The sequence below is a fragment of the Acartia tonsa genome, chromosome 8 (assembly GCF_053477335.1).
Source record: "Acartia tonsa isolate MP-2025a chromosome 8, ASM5347733v1, whole genome shotgun sequence".
NCBI classification, from domain to species: Eukaryota; Metazoa; Arthropoda; class Copepoda; order Calanoida; family Acartiidae; genus Acartia; species Acartia tonsa.
Window position 1 is genome coordinate 36,663,034 of NC_137267.1, and position 22,854 is coordinate 36,685,887.

Sequence of the window (22,854 nt, forward strand, 5' to 3'; positions counted from 1 at the left end):
AACAACAATATGAAGGCAGTACTTCATGTGATGGACTTGATTCGAGTAAAAGTTGAAAGAACAGCTCTAATTAACTCTAATAAAAAATCTAGAAAACTTCAGTTTAATTCAACCAATGAGATTTCATGTATGCTCCGATGCGATTCATTTATTGGCTCAATCAGACATTCCCTCTCTTTCTTAGTACCTTTATTACTTTAAGCTTCACAGGAAGCAAAATTTGGAAATTACTCCAGCCTAGGACAGAATTCTTCAAGTAAAAGCCCCATCCCAATAATTAATTATTTTTTTCAGGTTGAAAATATTTTTCATATTTTGAAAAAAAGACATAAAAATGAACACAGCTTAACACAATTTTGACAACCACATTGGCGGTATGTCTACTAGTCTTTATGAAGAGGTGCTGGGTTCGAGTCAGGGCCAAATGGTGGCTTTTGGAGCTGTTGTTATTAGGTTAGACGTGTGACATCGGGGGTTCAAATTCAACAACAACAACAACCCAAAGTACGCCTAGAGAACTCTAGAGGCGTAGCCGCTAGTTTCCCCAAAATATATCAATATTTTCGAAGAATATTTATATGTGGTATTTGTCCGTGTTTAAATTAGTAACTGCAGGATGCAAATACTTGACACAAAACTAAACTCAAAAAAAAGGTTTGAGAATAAACTCAAAGAATGTCCTCTGGTTTAATTGCGACCTATAAGAACAAGCAACTAAGTAGGATACTTGTTTTATGAATATAATTTAAATGACATTTTGTGAGCATATCCACATAATCATATTTTGTTGAAATAGTGATATAAGCAGGGAGGAAAGGGACATTGGGCTGTCTGTTTATTACACCAGCCCCCAAAGCTTTTATGTATACTATAATAACAGACTTATGTCAATATGAGTGGCTTCGCCCTTGGCCTCAAGAGAAGAGATCAAGGAAAGCTGAATCACATGATACGATAGAACCATTGTTGTACAAAATAGCTTAAAACCACCGCAGGACCATTATCCATTTTTCCTGAATTATAGAGCTACCTCAGTTTTGCGGTCACCGAGATATTAAGCTTCAAACAGACGGACGGACAGATAACGTTCTACTTTGTAATATGCAGAATTCTAGTACGTTAAACAAGAATTGATAATGATTGCAAATAATGGTTGATTTTTGTGAAGCAAAGTTCTGTGTACGCAAATTTTAAGATTATCCAAATTTGTCACAGAGAACCATTTCCTAATTTATTATCTAATTGTGTAACAATTATTCAATCAATTTGCTACGCTTAATTTGTTATCAGCTGAACTTAAAATTTTGCACCTTTTAAATGATCTTTGTTGTAAAATTTTTATTTTTAATTTCAGCATGATTAATGATCTAACAAGGATTACAACATCCATAAAAGTGAAGCTCTGTAATGGTAGGACAAACGAACCTTAACACTTGTAGAGTGCTAGAACTTAATAAGAAGAACATTAATATAGTATAGAAAAACTTCGCTTTTAAAAATTTCCATAAGTAACGCAGCAATAACTATTAAACAACTTTAAATAAAGAAAAAAAACATTTCAGTATTTTGTAGGCTTCATATAAAGAGTTTTAGGCAATTTATATCACTATTTTAATTTTAACAAAGAAGAACTATGGTTTTAATTTTTGCATATAGTGTCATAAATCATTATATACAAAATGTTGGGAAATAGTTATAAAATGAACAATAAGCAAGGAAGTAATAGTATTTTATCGAAAAACTATAGTACGGACAAACGTACAAACATATTTTGCAGAGCTACTAAAAATTACAATAAATCATAAAATGGAATCTATTATCATTTAGATAAAAGTTATAAAAAGTGTGAAATGATTACTTAAAATCTTATATTCTTGTGTGGTCCTAGTCATAGAGAGAGAGGGGAAAATGGACTATTATTTCACTGGTCCCTAAAGTTTTAAAATCACGTTTTCTTATTAGTTGATTTAACACCTTTGGTGACATTTTGTGAATTTTGTTTGGTTCGTTCATTAAGTTAAGTGTTCAAACGTTTCAACCACTTATTGAAATCTACAGAAAGAGTACTTTTGCATATCATCATAGGGGATGTGTACATCAATTTATCGGCCATTATCTCATCCCTTTAGATTCCTGCAAATTCGCGGCTGCTGATCCTTTGTATTGATATAATTTAACCTACAAGATGTCCTTGATTTTAACAACCTTTATCTTAAGATTACAAATCAATGAAAGTTTTTACTATTCTTTCATTAAAACAAGAATAACTAATTTCTATTTGAGTAAAGAAAAGTTATAAATCGCACCTTATAATAATAGTTTTCCACGGAAATTAAAATGAAAAATTATAAGATTAAAAACAAAACAAAACTGGTATTATTTTCATTAATGTTATTTTGATATTCGTGGGAGATGCTGAGAACTTGTTTTATTTTTATTTTTCCATGCTTTTCTTATTATAGAAATTGTAATCCAAGTTTACAGCGAATAATCATTAATATCCCTAAAATGTCCACAGTTTTTTTAATAGAAAAAAAAATATCAAATTTCCAGGCCATTTCCCACACGTGGTGTTACGTCCTGTTGCGGCCAACGTGTGGTGGGGCTAGCCACGCCCCCTTTCCCCCAGCTAATAACTTCTGACCACGCCTATTTCAAAGGCCACTCCTGACTTATAATATGTAAAATGGATTTATTATTACTTACACAAGATTATCATGTACTCCAGTGGAAGTAAAACTTGTAGCTGATTAAAATAACGATAAACACCATCCCCTCCCCTTCTACTGGATGAATGAACCGACCAATAAGTAATGTCTAGGTTAGCAAGCAATTTTGACGACAAATTTTCCCCTGCCATAATCTCCACGTTAATTCTACATCCATTGTGAATAGACACAAATAGTTTAGTGTGTGGCAATGAATATAGGGAGTAATATACTTTGTAAGCAATTTCCTTTAAAGTGTTTTATCAAACAACAGACAGGCAAACATACAGAAAAGCTACATCATTCAAAAACACATTTAAATAACTTCTTGTATTTTCTTGTAGGAATGGAGATCCTTAAAATTTGGTGCAACTTCCAAGTAATAACAAATCTTAGGACTATTACCAAATGTTTTTTTTAATTTTCACCATAGTGGATTTTTTGAAGGAGTACAGAGGAGGTAGAAAATAGCCTAAAACCATAAAAGCCCACATAAAGAATTACTATATTGAATCACACACTTGCCTTAGTGATTAGCGAGATTTTGAAGGACAAGCATAAAAATAATAGAATCAATATGGGTATAGGACTGTCCTATTAATATTATCAAGTATAAAACACGAAATGGTTTTATGTAAGGGAATATGTTTCTGAAACAATTTCCTTTCTATTTCAATCAGCCAAACACAAAAAAACTGATGTTTTCATGAAAACAGCCGAAAAAGTTAGTAACATAATTTAAAGTGAAGTTTTTTTTGACATTTTTATTTGGCTTACCACAGAACCGATCGAGAGATTAATTTTAGGGATGCTTTATATAGATCATGGGTAGTTTTATGTGCTTCGATACTAAAAATAAGTTTATGGTTTATTGAAACTAGAAAAGAAAATGTTATGTGTTATATGTACATATAAAATATACATTTATAATATATCTATTTACAAAAAGGGGGAAATCTTGTAATTGCCTTTTTTCTTAGCCTAGGTTAGAAATCCATCAGCAAAAAATCCTACATTTAGACTCCAAAATAAAATTCTAATTGTTTAAAGGCATACAGTAATTTAAAATGTGAACTTTTAGTTACTGTAAACAAACAGAAAAATATGTTTGCTCTTTTGACGTACTTACATGAATTATCAAGTACTAGTGTTTTTACCCAAGACATAACCAAGGCATAAACCAGAGCTGAGAGGAGGTGGACATTGGGCTGTTTATTACATCAGTCCACAAAGTTTTAAAATAACGTTTTCTTATTCAATGGCCTGAAAACTTTGACTTTTATTGAATTTTGATTGGTATGCTCAATGGTTCATAGAGTTGTAATCTACAGGATGTGTAAATTCGTGTATCATCATTGGGGATGTACATCAATTTATCAGGTATTGTCTTATTCCTTTAGAACCCTGGCTTTTACCCTATGGGTTTTATCCCTTACCTAAGAGACACCCATACTATTAGTCCCATAAACACTGATAATACTCCCTTCAACACCTCTGACAAAGCTTCCCTCTAAACACCTCTAATAAAGCTCCCCTCTTAACAACTCCTAACCAACAATGCTCCCAAAAGATTGATACAGGGTGTTTATTTGAAACAACTATTAAAACAAGTTAGTATCTAGGAAGGAGGGGACATTAGACAATTTATTACACGAGTCTCCACAGTTTTATAATAAAGTTTTTTTACTCGTTGGATTAAAAACTTTGAAGACTTTTATTGATTTTGATTGGTTGATCAACTTGCAAAAGATTTGAAATGGGATGGAAAATGGCGGAAGATTTAACAATGGAGCCTTTTTTTGGCGGAGACACCAAGATTTGAAAAATATTTTTTCTGCGTTTAAAGGTAATAATTCATGCTTTTTAAATTTAATAAGAAAACTCCCCAACTTGCTGAATTTAAAACTGCCTTTATCTTTTAATTCTGATTTTATTGGTGAAAAATGTGAAAAACTTTTTATTTAATAAAAAAAACACTGTATTTAGGATATCAATTTACTACATAGAAAAGAAAATTCTTATAACAAATATACAAAATATAGAGGAACACTACTGCATATTAAGGATGAAATTAAGTTTGATAATATATATCAATTCATATGTATTAAAATAAGGTCAGGTATCTAAAGGGATAAGACAATTGCCGATAAATTGATAAACATCCTCAAAAATGATCTACAAAATTAAACGTGATATGTATTGTTTAATACAAGAAATTTTACCTAATACATTGGTGTTTGAAAATATTTAAACCAATGCGTTTGGGAAGAGGTTTAAGAACCCTCCATAGAGCCATGTATGGCATTACATCCTATAATATTAAAATCTATGAAACGTCCCTCTATTTCTAGCTATCCATTTATATATAAATAGAAAATATTCATGTACAATTCACATTGAGTTTGATGATAGAATATAATCCAGTAATTCTACAGAAAGATTAATTGTTTTTAATAACACAAATTTGTATAATGCAGAGATAATTATATTAGGAGGACCTTATAGTGGGCCTCATAAAAAATTATATAACGGCATACAATACAAATGACCAATGATAGGCCAATGTATTTTTACCATTGGTCAATTACAATGCTTACTGGCCTTTCATTGGTCATTTGTATTATATGACGTCATATTTATGGAGACTATAAGCTGCTTCATCATATTTAAAATCATATTGAGGGTCTTGCTGCACATGAAAACGCAAGCTTTTTTGGAGGGCAGGAGTAACTTAATAGGTGGGCTGATTCAAACATATGAGTTTAAATTTAATTACCATTTAAAATCTTTAAACTAATTTGATTTCTTTTAAGCTTTATGTTAAACTATATCTTTAATAAAAATCATCTCTTTATGTAAAATTACCAATACCAAACCCCAATCCTAATTTTGTCTCTTTTTATTATAGATATTGTTATATTAAACATTTTAGCACTCTTGGAGGCTATCAATATTGGTATAGGACACAGATATAGGTTATAGAAACTAGTTATAGAGGAGCTGCACTCAGGAATCTTAAGGGATAAGACAATGGCCGATAAATTGATGTAGATCCTAAATGATGCTACGCAAAATTACCCTTCCTGTATATTACAATCAGTGGTTTAAAACGTTTGGACACTCAACAAAATAAACCAAACAATCAAAATTTAATAAAATTCCCCAAAAGTTATTAAGCTAGGAGTAAGAAAACGTTATTATAAAACTTTAGGGACTAGTGTATTAAACAGATTATTGTCCTCTCCTTCCCCGATGTGTATTCAATTTTTAGTCTGTTCTGTTCTACATATAATTTATTAGTAAAATTGTTCCTTTTCTATTTGTTTTAGTTTACAAAAGAAAAAAATTGTGGGGGGATATTTTTTTAGGGTGATTAGGGTGTCCCACCTCAGGGGTTACCGAGATCTTAAGCTTCAGATAGACATCGTTCTACTATGTATTTTAGATTTATCAGTAAAATTATTCCTTTCCTATGAAAATATAAGGGGGGCTGAGGCTAGGCCATTATGTTTGGTATATTGTATTTTCTTTCTGTCCATTCCAGGGATATGAAGGGATAGGACAATGGAAGATTAATTGATATAGCCCCTCTCACTTATAAAAGTACATCTTATAAGGATTGAATTATTGGTGGATGGGTTTAGACATTTAGGATTTTACCCCTCAAAGCTTTTATGCTAGCAAATAACAAAACGATTTCATGATCTATGGGGGAAGGAAGAATAGTTATTTATCGCATCGTATTATAGACAGCTTTTGCGGATATTGAAATGATGAATTATAAGATTAAAACCAATATTGTTAGTCCTGAGTATTAACTTTATAACTTTATATCAGTATTCGTGGAAAATTGTCTGTAATACAATGCTATACATTATTGTTCAGTATAGCTGATAACCGGTTCTAATCCAGCGGATATTAATCACTTTGAATTTCCTTGTCCTCCCCCTCCCTGGTTCGTACTGAGAGATGGGACATTATAAAAATATGTTACATATTGGATATGTGTTATCTATACCATAATATATTTTAGAGGCGTTTGGCTGCTTTTTTTGCTTTATATGTTAGTAAGAGAGGGAGAGGACATTGGGCTGCTTATTACACTAGTCCCCAAAGTTCTATCATAACGTTTTCGTATTCGATGCCTTTGCAACATTGGGTATTTATACACGAATGATAAGTTTTCTAATTAAGTCGAGTGTTCAAACGTTTCAACCACTAATTTTAGGCTACAAAGAGGTAATTTTGTGTATAATTATTGGGGATATACATCAATTTATCGACCATTGTCTTTAGAGCCCTAATGTTTGTAGAGCTTTTCTACAATTAAGGCTTTTACTTTATTCTTTAAACTTTACTCTTTATTTTTACCAAAAATCGAAACAGAAATATGTCTTAAGATAACATTATGCCTAAAGGTAATAAGAATGATTATTTCAGAATCAAGTAAAAATACTTTCTAATACTGATTGTAGAGTTGCAAAGCTATCTAAATTGTACTTAATTGGAACAAGAATCATCATGTCAATTTTGAAAAGAATGGACATTTCTAACATGCCTAAATTTACAATAGGAGCTAAACGTTACATGATTCTTAAAGCAGGGTTTGTTGAAAGATACACATAAATGTATACAAGATCAAAGAGAGAGAAGAGAGAGAGAGAGAGAGAAAGAGAGAGTGAGAGAGAGAGAGAGGGAGAGAGAGACACAGAGAGAGAGAGAGAGAACCGAATATAGAGCATCATTACTGACAGAAGGACATACACACACGATCAACTGCAGAGCTGCATCGCTACAAAAAATGGAAAAATTATCTGGCATCTAAAGGGATAAGACAATGGCCGATAAATTGATGTACATTCCCATTGATGATACACAAAATTAACCCTTCTATAGATTAAAATTAGTGTTTGAAACGTTTGAACTCTCAACAAGCATCCAATCAAAATTCACTAAAGTCCCCAAAATTGTTAAGCCAACGATAAGAAAACGTTGTTATAAAATTTTGGGGACTACAGTAATAAACAGACCATTGTCCCCTCTCTCCCTTTGAAAATTAAAATATGTCCTATATTTATGACGTAGATTGATTTATAATTATTTTCAAATTATTAATTAGTTCTTAGCAGTGCTAATTTTTCAGGGTTCTCGGGATAAGACAATGGGAAAAAATATTTTCCTCCAATTTCCCTCCATTTCTGTAATATTCAGAAAAAGATATATATATTATTACTTGGATCTTACACCATATTTTCATGTTCTCTGATCAAGTGAAACACGCAACAGGCTAAAATATCGATTCCCACCTTCCGCTTCCTTTACCCCATCCCCTCCCCTCCTAATGAATTAATTAATTGACCAATAAACGAGTTCCTTGTTAGCAACCTAAATTTTTCCACTGTCATAATATCCACGTATATTCTAGATCCATTTATTGAGTGCATGGTTATTATGATAATTGGTTATATGAGTCCTAATTAAGGCCCTGTTCAGCAATAAATTTAGAGCTTATTGTTATACAAGTAGCACCCATGTTAAACCTGAAAGTATTATGCTGACATACAGTGGCGTGCACAGCTATTCACCAGAAGGGTAAAGAAGAGTGTTGAACTTCTCTACAACCCCTTTTGATCGTTACATATACAAAAATACACATTACTACATATTTGCTTCAAAAATACTTACTAACACAGGAATTGATTGTAACTTCATTGATAAATTTGTTGAATTTATATTGTTTAGTGAAAATAATGTACAAATTTTTCGTATTAATTATTCTAGTAATGATATTCTGAAGAAAAATCTTTTGTATGTAGATGTGCTAACAGCAAAGTTAATCATAGGATAAACTTTCATAGACCAGTTAATTATAGAAATTTATTACTTTTAAGTATGTTGCAATAAACTTGTATAGATTTTTAAAACAAAGCTTTTTTATAGATTTTAGTTTAACATCTGTAAGGCTTTTTCGTTAGAGACAATTTAACAGAAAGATAGGGAAATTAGGCTGTAAATTATACAGGTACCCAAAGTTATATACACCTTTTCACATTGTTGGCTCAAAAACTTTGGGTACTCTTGTTAAACTAGCAGTGTCTAAACTTTTCTACAGATAAAAAAAAATCTATAAAATAAAAGATCTATGAACCATCCTAATTATAACACACACATATAGGCATACATGTAATAGAGTTTAAATGATTATTAGCCTTACACAAATTGCAAATGATTACTTTATTAGAGGTTTTGGAAAACTATTTGAGTTTCGCTTTTATGTATGTTGTTATCCTTGTTTGTTTTATAATTATTATGTCGTTTAAAATAATCTATTACACACCATTTTAATCTACAATACAAAATAATAAAAAGTCTCTCTATCTGTCTCAATCTGTCTGAATATACCATGCTTTCAAGCTTTTATTGAGGGGGGGGGGGAGTTCTGAAACCTCCTTGAGTGAAGAAAGACCACTTCCTAAAAATAAGACAGTTTTGCTAATTTTTTAACAGACTATTTTGATTTTTTTAAAGTATATCATTTTAGGCCAGGCTAATTTTGATATAATATTTATGTACATATGAGAGCCATTAGGTATGTCCATGAATGGATAATTGGGCCCCCGTAGTATACATAGATTAGCCAAACAATAGGAGTATAAGAATTGAAAAAAGAGGCCTTTTTTTATTTATAATGACTAATTTGTACTTAATATGGACAAAATCTTAGTTTTTTATATAGATAATTCATTTACAGATGAAAAAAATAGGTTTTTATCAAAGTGCATAGCGAGCACAGAAAATTCACTTAATGAATTGTGGAAGGGTTTATTGTTTTCTATCCCCTGCTGGGGATAACTATGCCTGCTAAGTCTATAATCCTGCGGGGCACCTTTTACCAAATATAACCTAACCTAACTTGACGAAATACTACCCCTCCTCTAGTCCTCTATTCTTTACCTTTTTTATAGTAAGGAAAATTAGTTAGCGATAATTAGATGGTTATTGTGGATTAATTGGACTAACCATAATTTTCATTACATTACATACTACAATAGTTCTGTTTAGAGGGGGTTATTTTTAGTGCTGTGCAATATCGTCATAGAATGTATTAAAAAAACATTATTTTAGAGAAATATAGGTAAAGTAAAAGTTATTTAAACGCCACAAAAAACAATATAAGAAGTCTTGAAGTCTGAAGTAACAAGGTGTGTTTCTGTATGTTTTCATTTCAATAAGATGTTTAATACATTATAGGAAGTCTTGAAGTCTGAAGGTAACGTATGTTTCAGTATGTTTTTAATAAGATGTTTAATACATATCAAAATAATGCACTGGTCAGGTTTTAGACTATTTAATCATCCTCTCTAAAGTCAAAGCTTTCATATTCTAAAGGCGTAGCCACTAATTCTATTATGAAGCAACTAAAAGTAATAATTTTGAATGACCTAGAAACGTATAGGAAGTATTTCTCCTGTGGGCCAAAAACTTGAAATCTATAAAGCCAATTACTTAGTGGGGTATCATGACCCTAATAACTTAACAGAGTGTCCACTGAAAATGTTGGAGGGAGGAGGGGAATGGGTTGTAGATTTATCGTAATCAGAGAGTAAATTGTTCATGGGGTCTCATAACTTTAATAACTTTGCAGGGTGGCCACTAAAACGGGGAAGGGTAACAGCAAGCATCTCGTAACCAAAGAGTTAAAAAGTATCATGGCCCTAATAACTTCACTTTTAAAAGGCAGGTATCTATGGAGACATCTCGTAATTAAAAATCCAATTGTTAGAAAAGCTGCTATGGCTGAACTATTACTATAATTAAATGGTAATCATATAAATTTGTCGTAATCAGGGAGCCAATGCCAAGAAAAATATTATATTAATCATAATGCATATGGCTTCACCCAACTTGGAGGGGTAACTTTGTATAAATCTCGTAATCAAGGAGCCAAAACTTCGTAACAGTACTTAAAAACATTTCCTGCAAGAGAGGTTAGACAATGGACGATAAATTTATTTACATCCCCAATGATGATTAAAATTAGATTACAATTAGTGGTTGAAACGTATTATAAAACTTTGGAGACTTGTGTAATAAACAGCCTATTGTGCCCCTCCCTCTCTCTGGGTACTTTCTCGTAATCAGTGAGGCATAACTTTGTAATTAAGTCTTGGAAATTTGATTTAAACTTTATTCTAGGACACCCTATAAGTAAGTATGAAGGTGTATGAAATATTTTGCTGAAATATGTGAAATTATGGGTCCCAAACCTTTCCTCCATATAGGTAATTAGTTTTTCAACCACTCTCCCTTTCTTATCTACTTATCACCCTATCTCTCTCTCTCTCTCTCTCTTTCTCTCTCTAATTTCTATCATTCTCTCTAACTTTCCTTAACCCTTTCTCATTCTGGTTTATCCCTTTTGGCATGGTAAAGTTAGAATATTTACGGTAATGGGTTTATCATGCTCTATTGTTTTGTTCAGGCGTGCCAACCATCGACTGCTGGACGCTTTTTAGGCTCTTTGTTTATTGGTGTTTAGTAGTCCATGTCAGTGATCTAAAGGGATAAGACAATCACAGATAAATTAATGTACATTCCCCATGATGATACACAAAATTACCTCTTCTATAGATTAAAATTAGTGGTTTAAACGTTTGGCTCTCAACTTAATTAATCAACCAATCAAAATTCAATAAAAGTCCCCAAAGTTGATAAGCTAATGAATAAGAAAACGTTATTACTATCGGGACTAGGGTAATAAACAGCCCATTGTCCCCTCTCTCTCTCTCTCTCTCTCTGAGAGCAGCTACTCTATAATTACGATATGTCTGTAAGTCATCTTGGTGTCCATCTGTAAAAAGGAATAACCTCTAATTTGCTTTTAAACCACTACAAGTTATTTCAAGCTAAATAAAGAATGTTTAACGCGCCTTTAGGTTAAATGTAAAGAATTTTAACATTATAACTGATTTATATAAACTATATATGTATATGTTTATTCCTTTTTTTCAATTTTATATAATATACTAAAAAGTCGTAGAGCTATAAGTTAAATCAAAGTAAGATAAAAAAATTAATGTTTATCCTTTTTGTGTAATATTTTACCTTAACTGTTTATATTCAACTAGTTGCTTCGCCCTAGCCTCTAGGGAATGGTAAGGAAGTTGAGAAAAATAACTTAAAACCAAACCAAGACATTTATGAAGCTTTCCTAAGAAGTACAACCAAATCTGACCAGCCTATTCCAAGATCTTAAGCTTCAGACAAAAAAACTACACTTTATATTATAAGATACCAAATCAAAATATCCAAGTACATAGAAATGTTAAAAAGTACATTATTTTTTTGAGGGAAATAAACCTTTTTTGGCATGCCTACTTTTGGTATGCCTGTATGTGTATAATACCATAAGCAAGATACTATACCTATATTTAAACCTTGTGCGGGGGGTTCCACAACTTTTCTACAACTTACATGAGACAGCTTTATTTCTTCCACCATACCAATATCCAGGGATCCTAAGGGATAAGACAATGGACGCCGATAAATTGATGTATATCCCTAATGATGATAAATAAAATTACCCATTCTGTAGATAACAATCAGCGGTTAAAACGTTTGAAAAAGTTCCCAATGATGTCAAGCCAATGAATAGGAAAATGTTATGAAAAAACTTAGGAGACTATTGTAATGATTTTAATCAAAACTACCCATTCTGTAGATTAAAATTATGATTGAAGGGTTTGACATTGCTATTATCAAAGTTTTTGAGCCAACAAATGAGACACTGTGTATGCAAAACTTTGGGGGATAGTATAATTTACAGACTATTGTCTTCTCCCTCCCCGATCCCTGTTTATACCTATCAAGGATACAGGGATAAAACAAAAGATGATAAATTAATTTTCCCCGTTCAATAAATCTTTTAAAAATCTTTTTGTAAGGTTTTTAGCTGTTTTTAAAGTTATCAAAATGGCATAGGAAAATGCTTTTTATGAATTTTTATCTACTCATTTGTAATTTTTTCTTTTAGAACAATTCCCTTTTTAAATAGATAAATTGAAATATATACTATATGTATAAATGTATATAATCCAATTTAGAAAAGGGTTGGGGGCTTATATATGTATGTATAGAATATAGACTAGATTAAATAAATGTATAGATAGAGAGAGGGATCAAACGATAAATTAATTAACATCTCCAATGATGATAAACATAATTACCTCTTGGTTGAACAGTTTGTACAATTTTTTTTATTTCGACAATATTCCAGAAGTTTAAAGTTTTGAAGCCAACGAATGCGAGAACGTGATTATTAAACTTTAGGTACCAGTATAATTTACATTCCAATTTCCACTCCCTCTTTGTAATATCGAGTAGGTTGGGTGAGAAAGGTCAGTTTTGTTTTCAATATTATTATCAAAATATCTACATTAATTAATTTGAATTAGAGTCGGACAAACGAACGTTTGTACTATAGTTATATTAAAGTTTTGCAAATTTAATATTATAAAGCTAGAATATAATTACACAAGAATGAAAATGAATTGATTTTAAAGTTTAAAATAATTTGATGAATAATCTGTTTTGCTTGCAGCTATACATCCATCATTCAGTATTTATCTCTCTTTCTATCTTCCAATTTTTAGCTTATCTCTTTTTTTTCTTTATTTCTCTCTTTTTTGTCTTTTTTCTCTATTTCTTCGTCCTTATTCTACTTTTTCTATCTCTTTATCACTATTTCTCATTCTACCTTACTATCTATTTCTGTGCTCACTTTCTCTCTCTCTCTCTCTCTCTCTCTCTCTCTCTCTCTCTCTGTCTCTCTCTCTCTCTCTCTCTGTCTCTCTCTCTCTCTTTCTCTCTTTCTCTCTTTTCTCTCTTTTATCTATCCCTTTTATTTTAGGTTTTAATCTGTTGATTTGCTTGAGGGAGTTTGGTCTGTATTTATTTAGTATGATGAACTGGCCTGTCAGCCTCAAGTATTACCAGATACACGGCTCAATTTCAACAATTGAGGCTGTGAAAAATACGTGAAAACTAGAGAAATACTTATGCGGAAACTTTATTTATTTCCTCTAATAATGTATTTTCAATAAGCTTCTCTAAACATAAATTTCATAAAAATAAAATGAAATAATACTTTATCAAATAAACTATTTATTATCTCCATTATAATCATGCAATCATAACGGAAGACTGTGATTGGTCAAATCTCCGCCAATTCAAGCGCTCTCATTGGTCAAGAAGTTTCGCGGGGTTTTCTTGGGTATCAGCTAATTTTCCCAAGATGGCGGCTTTGCACAGCGGCCAAAATATCTACATTCTATACACAAAGTTCTCTCTCTGTTTGTTTGAGAAAATTAAATTGTTATCATTTCTTATCATTCTTGTGGAATTAAGAATTAAACACAAATTAGTTCTTTATTTATTTAACAATTAGGTTTATATTATTTGAACAATAAAATTAATATGAAAAAAAATCTTTAGTTTAATAAATAAATGTCTTAATGAAAAAAGCAAAACATTTTCGATGATTTTAAATTAAACCTAAAATTGAATTAATTTTTAGAAATAAATCTAAAAACAGCTACAAATGGGTTGTTTCTTTTACAATATAAAACTAAGCTTTTTAAAATTGTTTCCAATAAGACTAAAACAATTCTAACAGAAATGGATTTATTATAATTACTTGGATAAAATAACGTCCCCCCCCCCCCCCATACACCTACACCCTTTAACCCATCACCTGCCCTCCTACTGGATAAACGAACTCACCAATGATGTTTATGTTAGCAATCTAAATTGACGACAATAATTATACCCTGTCACAATATTCGGATCATGTTACTTGTAGATGCAGCGCTTATCACATGTTACTTGTAGATGCAGCAAACTCATATGTGTTACTTGTAGGTTTAGCAATATCCCCCCTCCATTCCCTATAGAGATACTAATATGATTATAAATAGAAACAATTAAGATTAATTCGTTAGCTAAACATTATTTATTAATGGTTTTGAATATATGCAAAAATATTTTTAAATAATTACACATGATATTGAATAGCAATCTGGTTGCACAAATTGTAAAATTCATTATCATTATAGCGATCCCTCCACATGTATTCATCCAAATAACTTTATAAGAAGGTTCTGGTTTAATTTGGTTCAAGATGAAGGAAGTTGTTTAGGGTTTTGAAGTTCTTTAGAAATGACTAAAAAGCTTATTTTTAATAAAAATATAACTAACATTGTCTGCCTATCTCCTTTTTTTATCTCCCTTTAACATGTTACTTGTAGGTGCAGCAAAGTTAAACATGTTACTTGTAAGTGCAGCGCTGCATATACAAGTAACATGATCCCAATATTCAAATATATTCTTTATCTATTCTTACATAGTAACTCCACTAAATAAATATTTTAAAGGAAAGGTTTCGTGATTTTTTTTCAAGTAAATTTTTAATGGAGTTTTACTTACAAAACAATTTTGTATAATTTTACTATCCCAGCTAAAACTTGTCAAGCAAAGAGAACCTAATAGTTAATGAGCTATTTAAATATAATATTATCAGTATTTACTGATAATACCTGCCTTAAGTTGAAAATTTAGTCTTTTTTTAATTTTGAAACATAAATTTTCTACTTTTGCTGTATAATTTTACTGTCCTTTTCATATTAACTTTATTAAACTTGTTATTGCTGCACTACTTATGGATCTAAGTCTTCTTTTTTCTTTTTTAACAGTCAATAACCAAAAAGCTGTTATTTAGTTTTTAAAAGCGAAGCTTTTCTATAATTAGGGTCTGTACGTAACTGATAGCTCTTTTCGTTATTTTAGGCCTGTTAGAATTGTCCTATCCATTTCAAACTTTGCATGATGATTCCTGTAGAAGTTAGTTACGAGTTAGAAAGCGAAGCAACTCTATAATCGTTACCAGAAAGTCCGTACGTCCATTTTAAACATGTTGCTTTTTAACTTTTTAACAACAAATTTTTATGAGATAAAATTATCCGATAGGTCTGATTTTTAGAATACTGATTCCTAGGATAACAAAGTACAATGTTATCAGCGAAGCATCTCTTTAATCAAGTCTTAAAAATGTAAGTATGTCCATAAAAATTATCCTTTATTTAATTAGTTTTTCAACAAATTTACTTAAAAATTTGTTTCAAAATTATAATTTATAAGTCTGACACTCTACAAGTGTTAATGTTCCTTGTTTATTGAAAAAGCGAATAAAGTTTTACTTGCAGCCGGCTAAAATTATGATACCTACATACACTTTCGTCCCTTTCCCTCCTACTTGATGAATGAACTGACCATTAAATGACTTCCATGTTAGCAACCTAAATTGACGACAATTTTTCCCCTGTCATAATATCCACGTATATTCTATATCCATTTTTAAATTGCTGAATGAGAAGAGAACAAGGATGACAACACATCAAAGATATGGGAAAAAAATTAAAAATAGCCAAAAACCTGCAAAAAGAAAGTCTGACCGTCATGGTTGTTTTCTTTAAACAACAGGAAATTTAATTTTGATATGTATAACTGAAAAAAAATTGGAAATTGTACCATAAACACCAAAGATATAAAGAAAAATGTGAAAAATACAAAAATAGCCTAAAACCTACTGACCGTCATAGTTGTTTTATCAATTTTACTCGTTTACCTTGTTAGTAATAATAAAGCAACAACGAGCAAGGTATAGTGTAGGTGCGTTAGCAACAATTGCCTATTTTGAAGAATGAGAGCTAGATCTCGCCCCACCCTACTAGAGACCCCTGGGATATCAAATTGAAATTAAAAATTTGACTAGCTTAGGTTAACCCAAACGTAATTTACTAACAAAATGCATAAATCATATTTGTCTGTGTGTCTGTCTTTCTGTACTAAAGGATGGGACTTACTGCCTAACTAATATGGTTCTCTTTTATAGGGAAGCTTCAAGCTTCTTAGTGGTTCCAAAATATTTGCTATCTATTTTAGGGGGAAGGAAATCCTCTTTAGAAGTGTCCCTAGGCCTCCATAGGAACCTAGTAATAGTGTCTAACTTTTTATCTTTGTGACGTAACAAAAATCGAAGGATGAGAAGGGAGGTGGGAAAGGAAACTCCTAAAAAAGAGATGGATTTTTGTTACGTCACAAAGATAAAAAATTAGACACTATTACTAGGTTCCCTCCATAGCAGAGAGTTTCTTTTAATATAATAGTTATATCTTTTAGGTATATCTATTTATGTCGTTAGATAAGTATAATTTTTTTGAAAAATTGTATTCTGATAAAAATCGTTGGTTTATAAGATATTTGAAAGGATTTTGGAAAAAAAGTATATATAAGTAAACTAATTTTTGTTATGAATCATAGTTCGATGTTTTCTTGACTAAGAATGCTTTGCAGGGGAAAGTTAGTTTTTAGTAGGGTAGGTCGATTTTATGGCTTTGAAACCAATTAATATCCGCTGTATTAGAATTGGTTCTCAGCTATACTGAAAAATTATGTATAGTTTCCTAATACAGACAATTTTCTATGAGTATTGAAAAAAAAGATTGAAACATTTTTTAGCCCGGGGCTAACAAAACTGGTTTATGTAGAAAAAGTCTAACATTTTAGCACCCTAGATTCATTGGGATTGATAAAGTTTCGATATCTGTACTCTCATTCGTTGGCTTGAAACTTAATCACATCTTGATTGGGTTGCACAAACCAGTAAAGTTCAAGCCTTACCATTGATTTTAATTTGAAAAGAGGTAAATTTCGTTTAATGTAATTAAGGCAAAGGACTATTTTTCGAGGGAGGTGTAACAAAATTACTAAAATCGAAGCCTCTTATGTTTGTAATACTAGCAGGGTGGGGTGGGCTGAGTTATTGGGATTAATTGGGTCCTAACAAGGCATAAAGATACCTTATCTACATATCTATACACACACACACACACACACACACACACGGAGAGTAAGATATTTAAATAAAAAAAATCCTTATATATAAGTAACAGGATATCTCTCTGTTTGTATTGAAGGATCTCGCTAACCGCTGAACCGATATGGTTCTCCTTTATAACTTCACATTGATCATGGCAAGGTTTAGAAATATTTTGGGGAGGTGTTCAACTTTTCCAAAATAATCTAGGAGGGGGATTTTACTTTTTCTTTTTTAAACTAAAATGAAAAAATGGAGTGAGGGTGGAATTCAACTCGCTACCACCCCAAGTGCCCCTAGAGGCCTCTCGGGGGGCGTAGCCATTGTCATGCATGCCAATACACATGATGGAGTTTAACAAATTACAAGAATCTGGTTTGTAGAAAACTTGTCTTTTTCCTAGCATTGAACACATTTCTTTTTTACTAAGATAAGAAATGTAAAAAAAAGAAAGTAGTTCTTTATGTATCTTATTAATTAGTAATTAAAATTCTAATTATTAAGGGTTTCATTACAAGAATAAAGTTTTTTAAAAAGCAAATTAAAATAATGATTTTATTGTGCTTATTATTTTTTATTTACAAGTCTGTGGGCAATTGTCTAGGGAGGGAGGGGACACGGTCTTTTTTTACATAGTTCCCAAAGTTTTATAACAACGTTTCATTATAATTTAGATTAACATTTTTGGGGACCTTTCATAAATTTACATTGGTTGGTTCATTAAGTTGAGTGTCCAAACTTTCAACCACAATTTGCAATTTACCTAAGGGGTAATTTTGGTAATCATCATTGGGTATATTTATCAATTTATCGGCCATTGTCTTATCCCTTTAGATCTTTGGCAATTTTCATATTTCCTTCGTTTTTCAGCCTACATACGAAGCTTTCTTGAAAATATTTTTAAATTCCACCGTTAGCGAGATCTTACATACATGTTAATAACAACTTTTATAAAGAATTGATATAATATTAGTATTTTTGAAGTAGGTTCTTAATAGTAATGAACAATATTAATATTAAATATGTGTAAGATAAAATATTAAATCTTTAATGTTATTGAAGATATGATAAATATTTGTAATATGTCTGTAATAACAAGGATAACCTTATTCAATATATATAAAAAGTTGGCCTTTTAATACTTATAGTAAATCTCATTTTTTGTTGTTGTGCGACTATTCTATAAGTAATAGTGTTTGTATGTATGTCCGTAATGCCTTTCTCGTTATTTGCTTTCCCCCACCTCTCTCTCTCTCTCTCTCTCTCTCTCTCTCTTTCTCTCTCTCTCTCTCTCTCATTCTCTCTCTAACTCTCTTTCTTTATCTCTCTATCTCTCATTGTCTCTCTAACTCTCTCTCTTTCTCTCTCTCTCTCTCTCTCTCTCATTAGCCCTTATGATGGCTTATATTTACCAAACTTCGTTACTATTAAATGTAATCATTCTTGTCAACATTTTATTGCCTAAATTTTCTAGATCATTTAAATTTTGCTTGTTATTTACGTCAACATGAAAACATTAATTCTTGAGACCTATATCCACTAAACTACGCAATTCTGATACTCTTAAATGGAAAAGTAACTCATACAGTAGCTTCACATGTTATAATGTTTAGTTCATGTATTTCTTGTGAGAAAACAGATTATAGAATCACATGGATCTATTTCATACCTTTGTTAAGGATTATAGATGGTTAAACAGGGATGCCAAAAATAGGGATATTGTTATGTCAGGGTGTCCAACTTTATGATTAAAATAGATCTATTTCATACCTTTGTTAAGGATTATAGATAGTTCAACAAAGATACCAAATTATGGGTATTATAACAATATCAGGGTGTCCAACGTTAAGATTAAAATGGATCTATTTCTTACCTATGTTAAGGATTATAGATTGTTAAACATGGATGCCAAATATTGGGTATAACATCAATATCAGGGTGTCCAACTTTAAAATTAAAATGTATCTATTTCATACCTTTGTTATGGATTATAGATGGTTAAACAGGGATACCAAATTATAGAGATTATAACAATATCAGGGTGTCCAACTTTAAGATTAAAATGGATCTATTTCATACCTTTGTTAAGGATTATAGATAGTTAAACAAGGCTACCAAATTATGGGTATTATAACAATATGAGGGTGTCCAACTTTAAGATTAAAATGGATCTATTTCATACCTTTGTTAAGGATTATAGATAGTTAAACAAGGATACCAAATTTTGGGTATTATAACAATATCAGGGTGTCCAACTTTAAGATAAAATGGATCTATTTCATACCTTTGTTAAGGATTATAGATAGTTCAACAAGGATACCAAATTATGGGTATTATAACAATATCAGGGTGTCCAACTTTAAGATTAAAATGAATGTATATTTCTTACCTTTGTTAATGATAATAGATGGTTAAGCAGGGATGCAAAATAATGGGAATAATATCAATATCAGGGTGTCCAACTTTAAGATTAAAATGAATATATTTCATACCCTTGTTAAGGATTATAGATGGTTAAACATGGATGCCAAATTATGGGGATAATATCAAGATAAGGGTCACCAACTTTAAGATCAAAATGAATATATTTCATACCTTTGTTAAGGATTATAGATGGTTAAACATAGATGCCAAATTATTGGGATAATATCAAGATCAGGGTGTCCAACTTTAAGATTAAAATGAATATATTTCATACCTTTGTTAATGATAATAGATGGTTAAACAAGGCTACCAATTATGAGTATTATAACAATATGAGGGTGTCCAACTTTAAGATTAAAATGGATCTATTTCATACCTTTGTTAATGATAATAGATGGTTAAGCAGGGATGCCAAACAATGGGGATGATATCAATATCAGGGTGTCCAAAATTCGCGAATTCGAACATACGTTAATTTTTTTTTCAAAATACTTATCCCTGCTTCTAGATTCTTAATACTTAATGAAGAAAAACAATTCTGGAATCTTTTAAGAAAAATATGATTTTTTAATAAAAAAATATTAGGATCTTTTTTGAAACTGTACTAAAAGACGATGATGACAGCTTAACAAAACGCTTAGAACTCTTATGATTGGCTTGGGGTATGGTCGGACCTCCACGTGGTCCAAGCCGGGAACATCCATCCGGATGGCTAACCGACCAGGAGGCCAGAGGAGACAAAACTGTAATGTACAGGGCAACCTGGAACCTGCAGCCGTCTTTTTTTGGCAACGGAGGGGGAGATCAGTAGCCGAGTTCTCTCTCTCTCCTTAAAAACATGTAGGTCAGACACTGTTAGTGCAAACGCACGAGCAGTAGGCAGTGTACTATCGGTACAGAACGCCCTAGAAGAAGAAGAACTCTTATGATTTATTCCAAAATATTTAAAAAATAAGGTAATGAAAAATGCAAAACTTAAGTTGTAAAAATGGGAAAAAATCCATAACATCAAATTACCAATTTTAGAATTTATGAGGATTAGTACATACCTAAATTAACAAACAAACATATTACTTACGGACGGACGGACCGACCATTGATGTTAAAAAGTTTAGCTTTTAGAAATAAGGTTTCATATCTAATCTGCAGAAAAAAAGTGTCTTAACTCTTTTGATAGAAGCCAAGATGTTTAATAATATAACAAAGAAGCTTAAAAAGGTTTCTTTTTATATTAAACATTTTCTTTGTATATTATCTTTCTTAATATCATAAGAACTATAATTTGGTAATATCTAATTTAGTTTTTTATTATTTGTTGATTTTGAAAGGTTGCGTGGTTGTTTTCGTTTGTGAGGTTTCGTGAATATTCATTTTATTTGTTTAAAAGTTAGATAATTAATTGTTCCGTTCTAAATAAACTAGCGGCTACGACCCTTAAGGCCTGTAGTGGCACTGTAGTTGGGATGGGGGTGGGAAGTCGACCTCCTCCTCACCCCATTTGATTTTAAAAAGAAACAAAGTCAATTTTCTAGGGTCGATTGTTCCTTAAAAATATTTGTAAACCTTCCCAGTGCCTATCAGAAGCCACATTGTAAATGAAAAACCATATTGGTTCAGCGGTTAGCGAGATCCTTAGGTACATACAGGTAGACATTCTAAACCGCAGTTTAATTTGAGTCAATCTGTTTAAAACTTTATGAAAAATAATATATTTAATTTATGAAGAACTTTAATTCAAAATTACAACTCAAAAAAATACTAAAAATTAAACGAAAACATATCTTTTTAGATATTGTATCTTGTTACATTTTTTTAGGTGTAACTAGTGCAGAATTATCGGATCAAGGAAAGAAAACGAAGTAGCGGGTTTCGTCGTATTATCACAGTAGATTTTCTCTTATTTCTAGCTCTGTGGGGGGCTCTCTCTAACCCTGCGGGGCAATCATTAACATTTACCTAACCTAAATAAAAATAAACTATCAAAAGCTACTGAGAAAATACGACGAAACCCGCTACTTCGTTTTCTTTCCATGATCCGAATTATCTTGTTGTCCAATAATGATCATGGTAGATTTGCAACTACTCTAACAGGACCTCCACTCCCACCCTTAAAATAATACATTTTTAAAATATCAAATTATAATACAATATTACAAGCGTTGGTTGTTTGTGTGTACAGATATACCTGAATAACCTCTAAACCAAATCTTGCTGCCAAATATCCTAGAGACAGCCAACTCTTTGATTGCAAGACCTTAGTCTGAAAATCCTGTTTGGAAGAACTGTGCAATATATATAGAGTTGCGCCTGTTTTCAGACAAGGAATTTCCCTACTTTATCTATCAACTAGCGGGTACGTCCCTAGGCCTCCGGAATGTTTTCTCGCATTCATTCAAAACCGATTAATAGCCGGTGGATTTAAACTGGTTATTATTATGTACTAGCACCGTATTAAATCCAGTTTTCAACTAATATAAAAACTTATAATTGTACATTTTATATCAGGGGAAAGCTGTTTATAATACGATGCGAGAAATAACTATTCTTTAACTTTATTTTAAGATTAGCTGTCTTCACAAAAATTGTCTAAAATCCCGCTAAACGGCACTAGTTTCGTAGAACATGATTTTTGGCGTTTCCTAATTTGGCGATTTGGCTTGTGGTACCCTCCCAAAAAATAATTATAAACCTTCTCAGGACCTATGAGAAGCTACATTATAAAGGAGAACCATATCGGTTAGCGAGATTCCTCTGTTAAGTTTACTGTTATGAAGCAGTGTTGGACTGACA

At 31.4% G+C, this 22,854-nt stretch overlaps 1 protein-coding gene across 1 annotated transcript in view; it reads right to left on the reverse strand.

The window, feature by feature from the left end:
• Positions 1 to 21,775: 21,775 nt before the first annotated feature.
• Positions 21,776 to 22,854, reverse strand: part of LOC145326862 (isatin hydrolase-like) — a 44,601-nt gene continuing 43,522 nt past the window's right edge. The window contains exon 12 of the mRNA XM_080170297.1: positions 21,776 to 22,171. Within this exon, the coding sequence (XP_080026423.1) occupies positions 22,127 to 22,171 (45 nt within the window). The 3' untranslated portion in view covers positions 21,776 to 22,126. The remainder of the gene's footprint in view (positions 22,172 to 22,854) is intronic.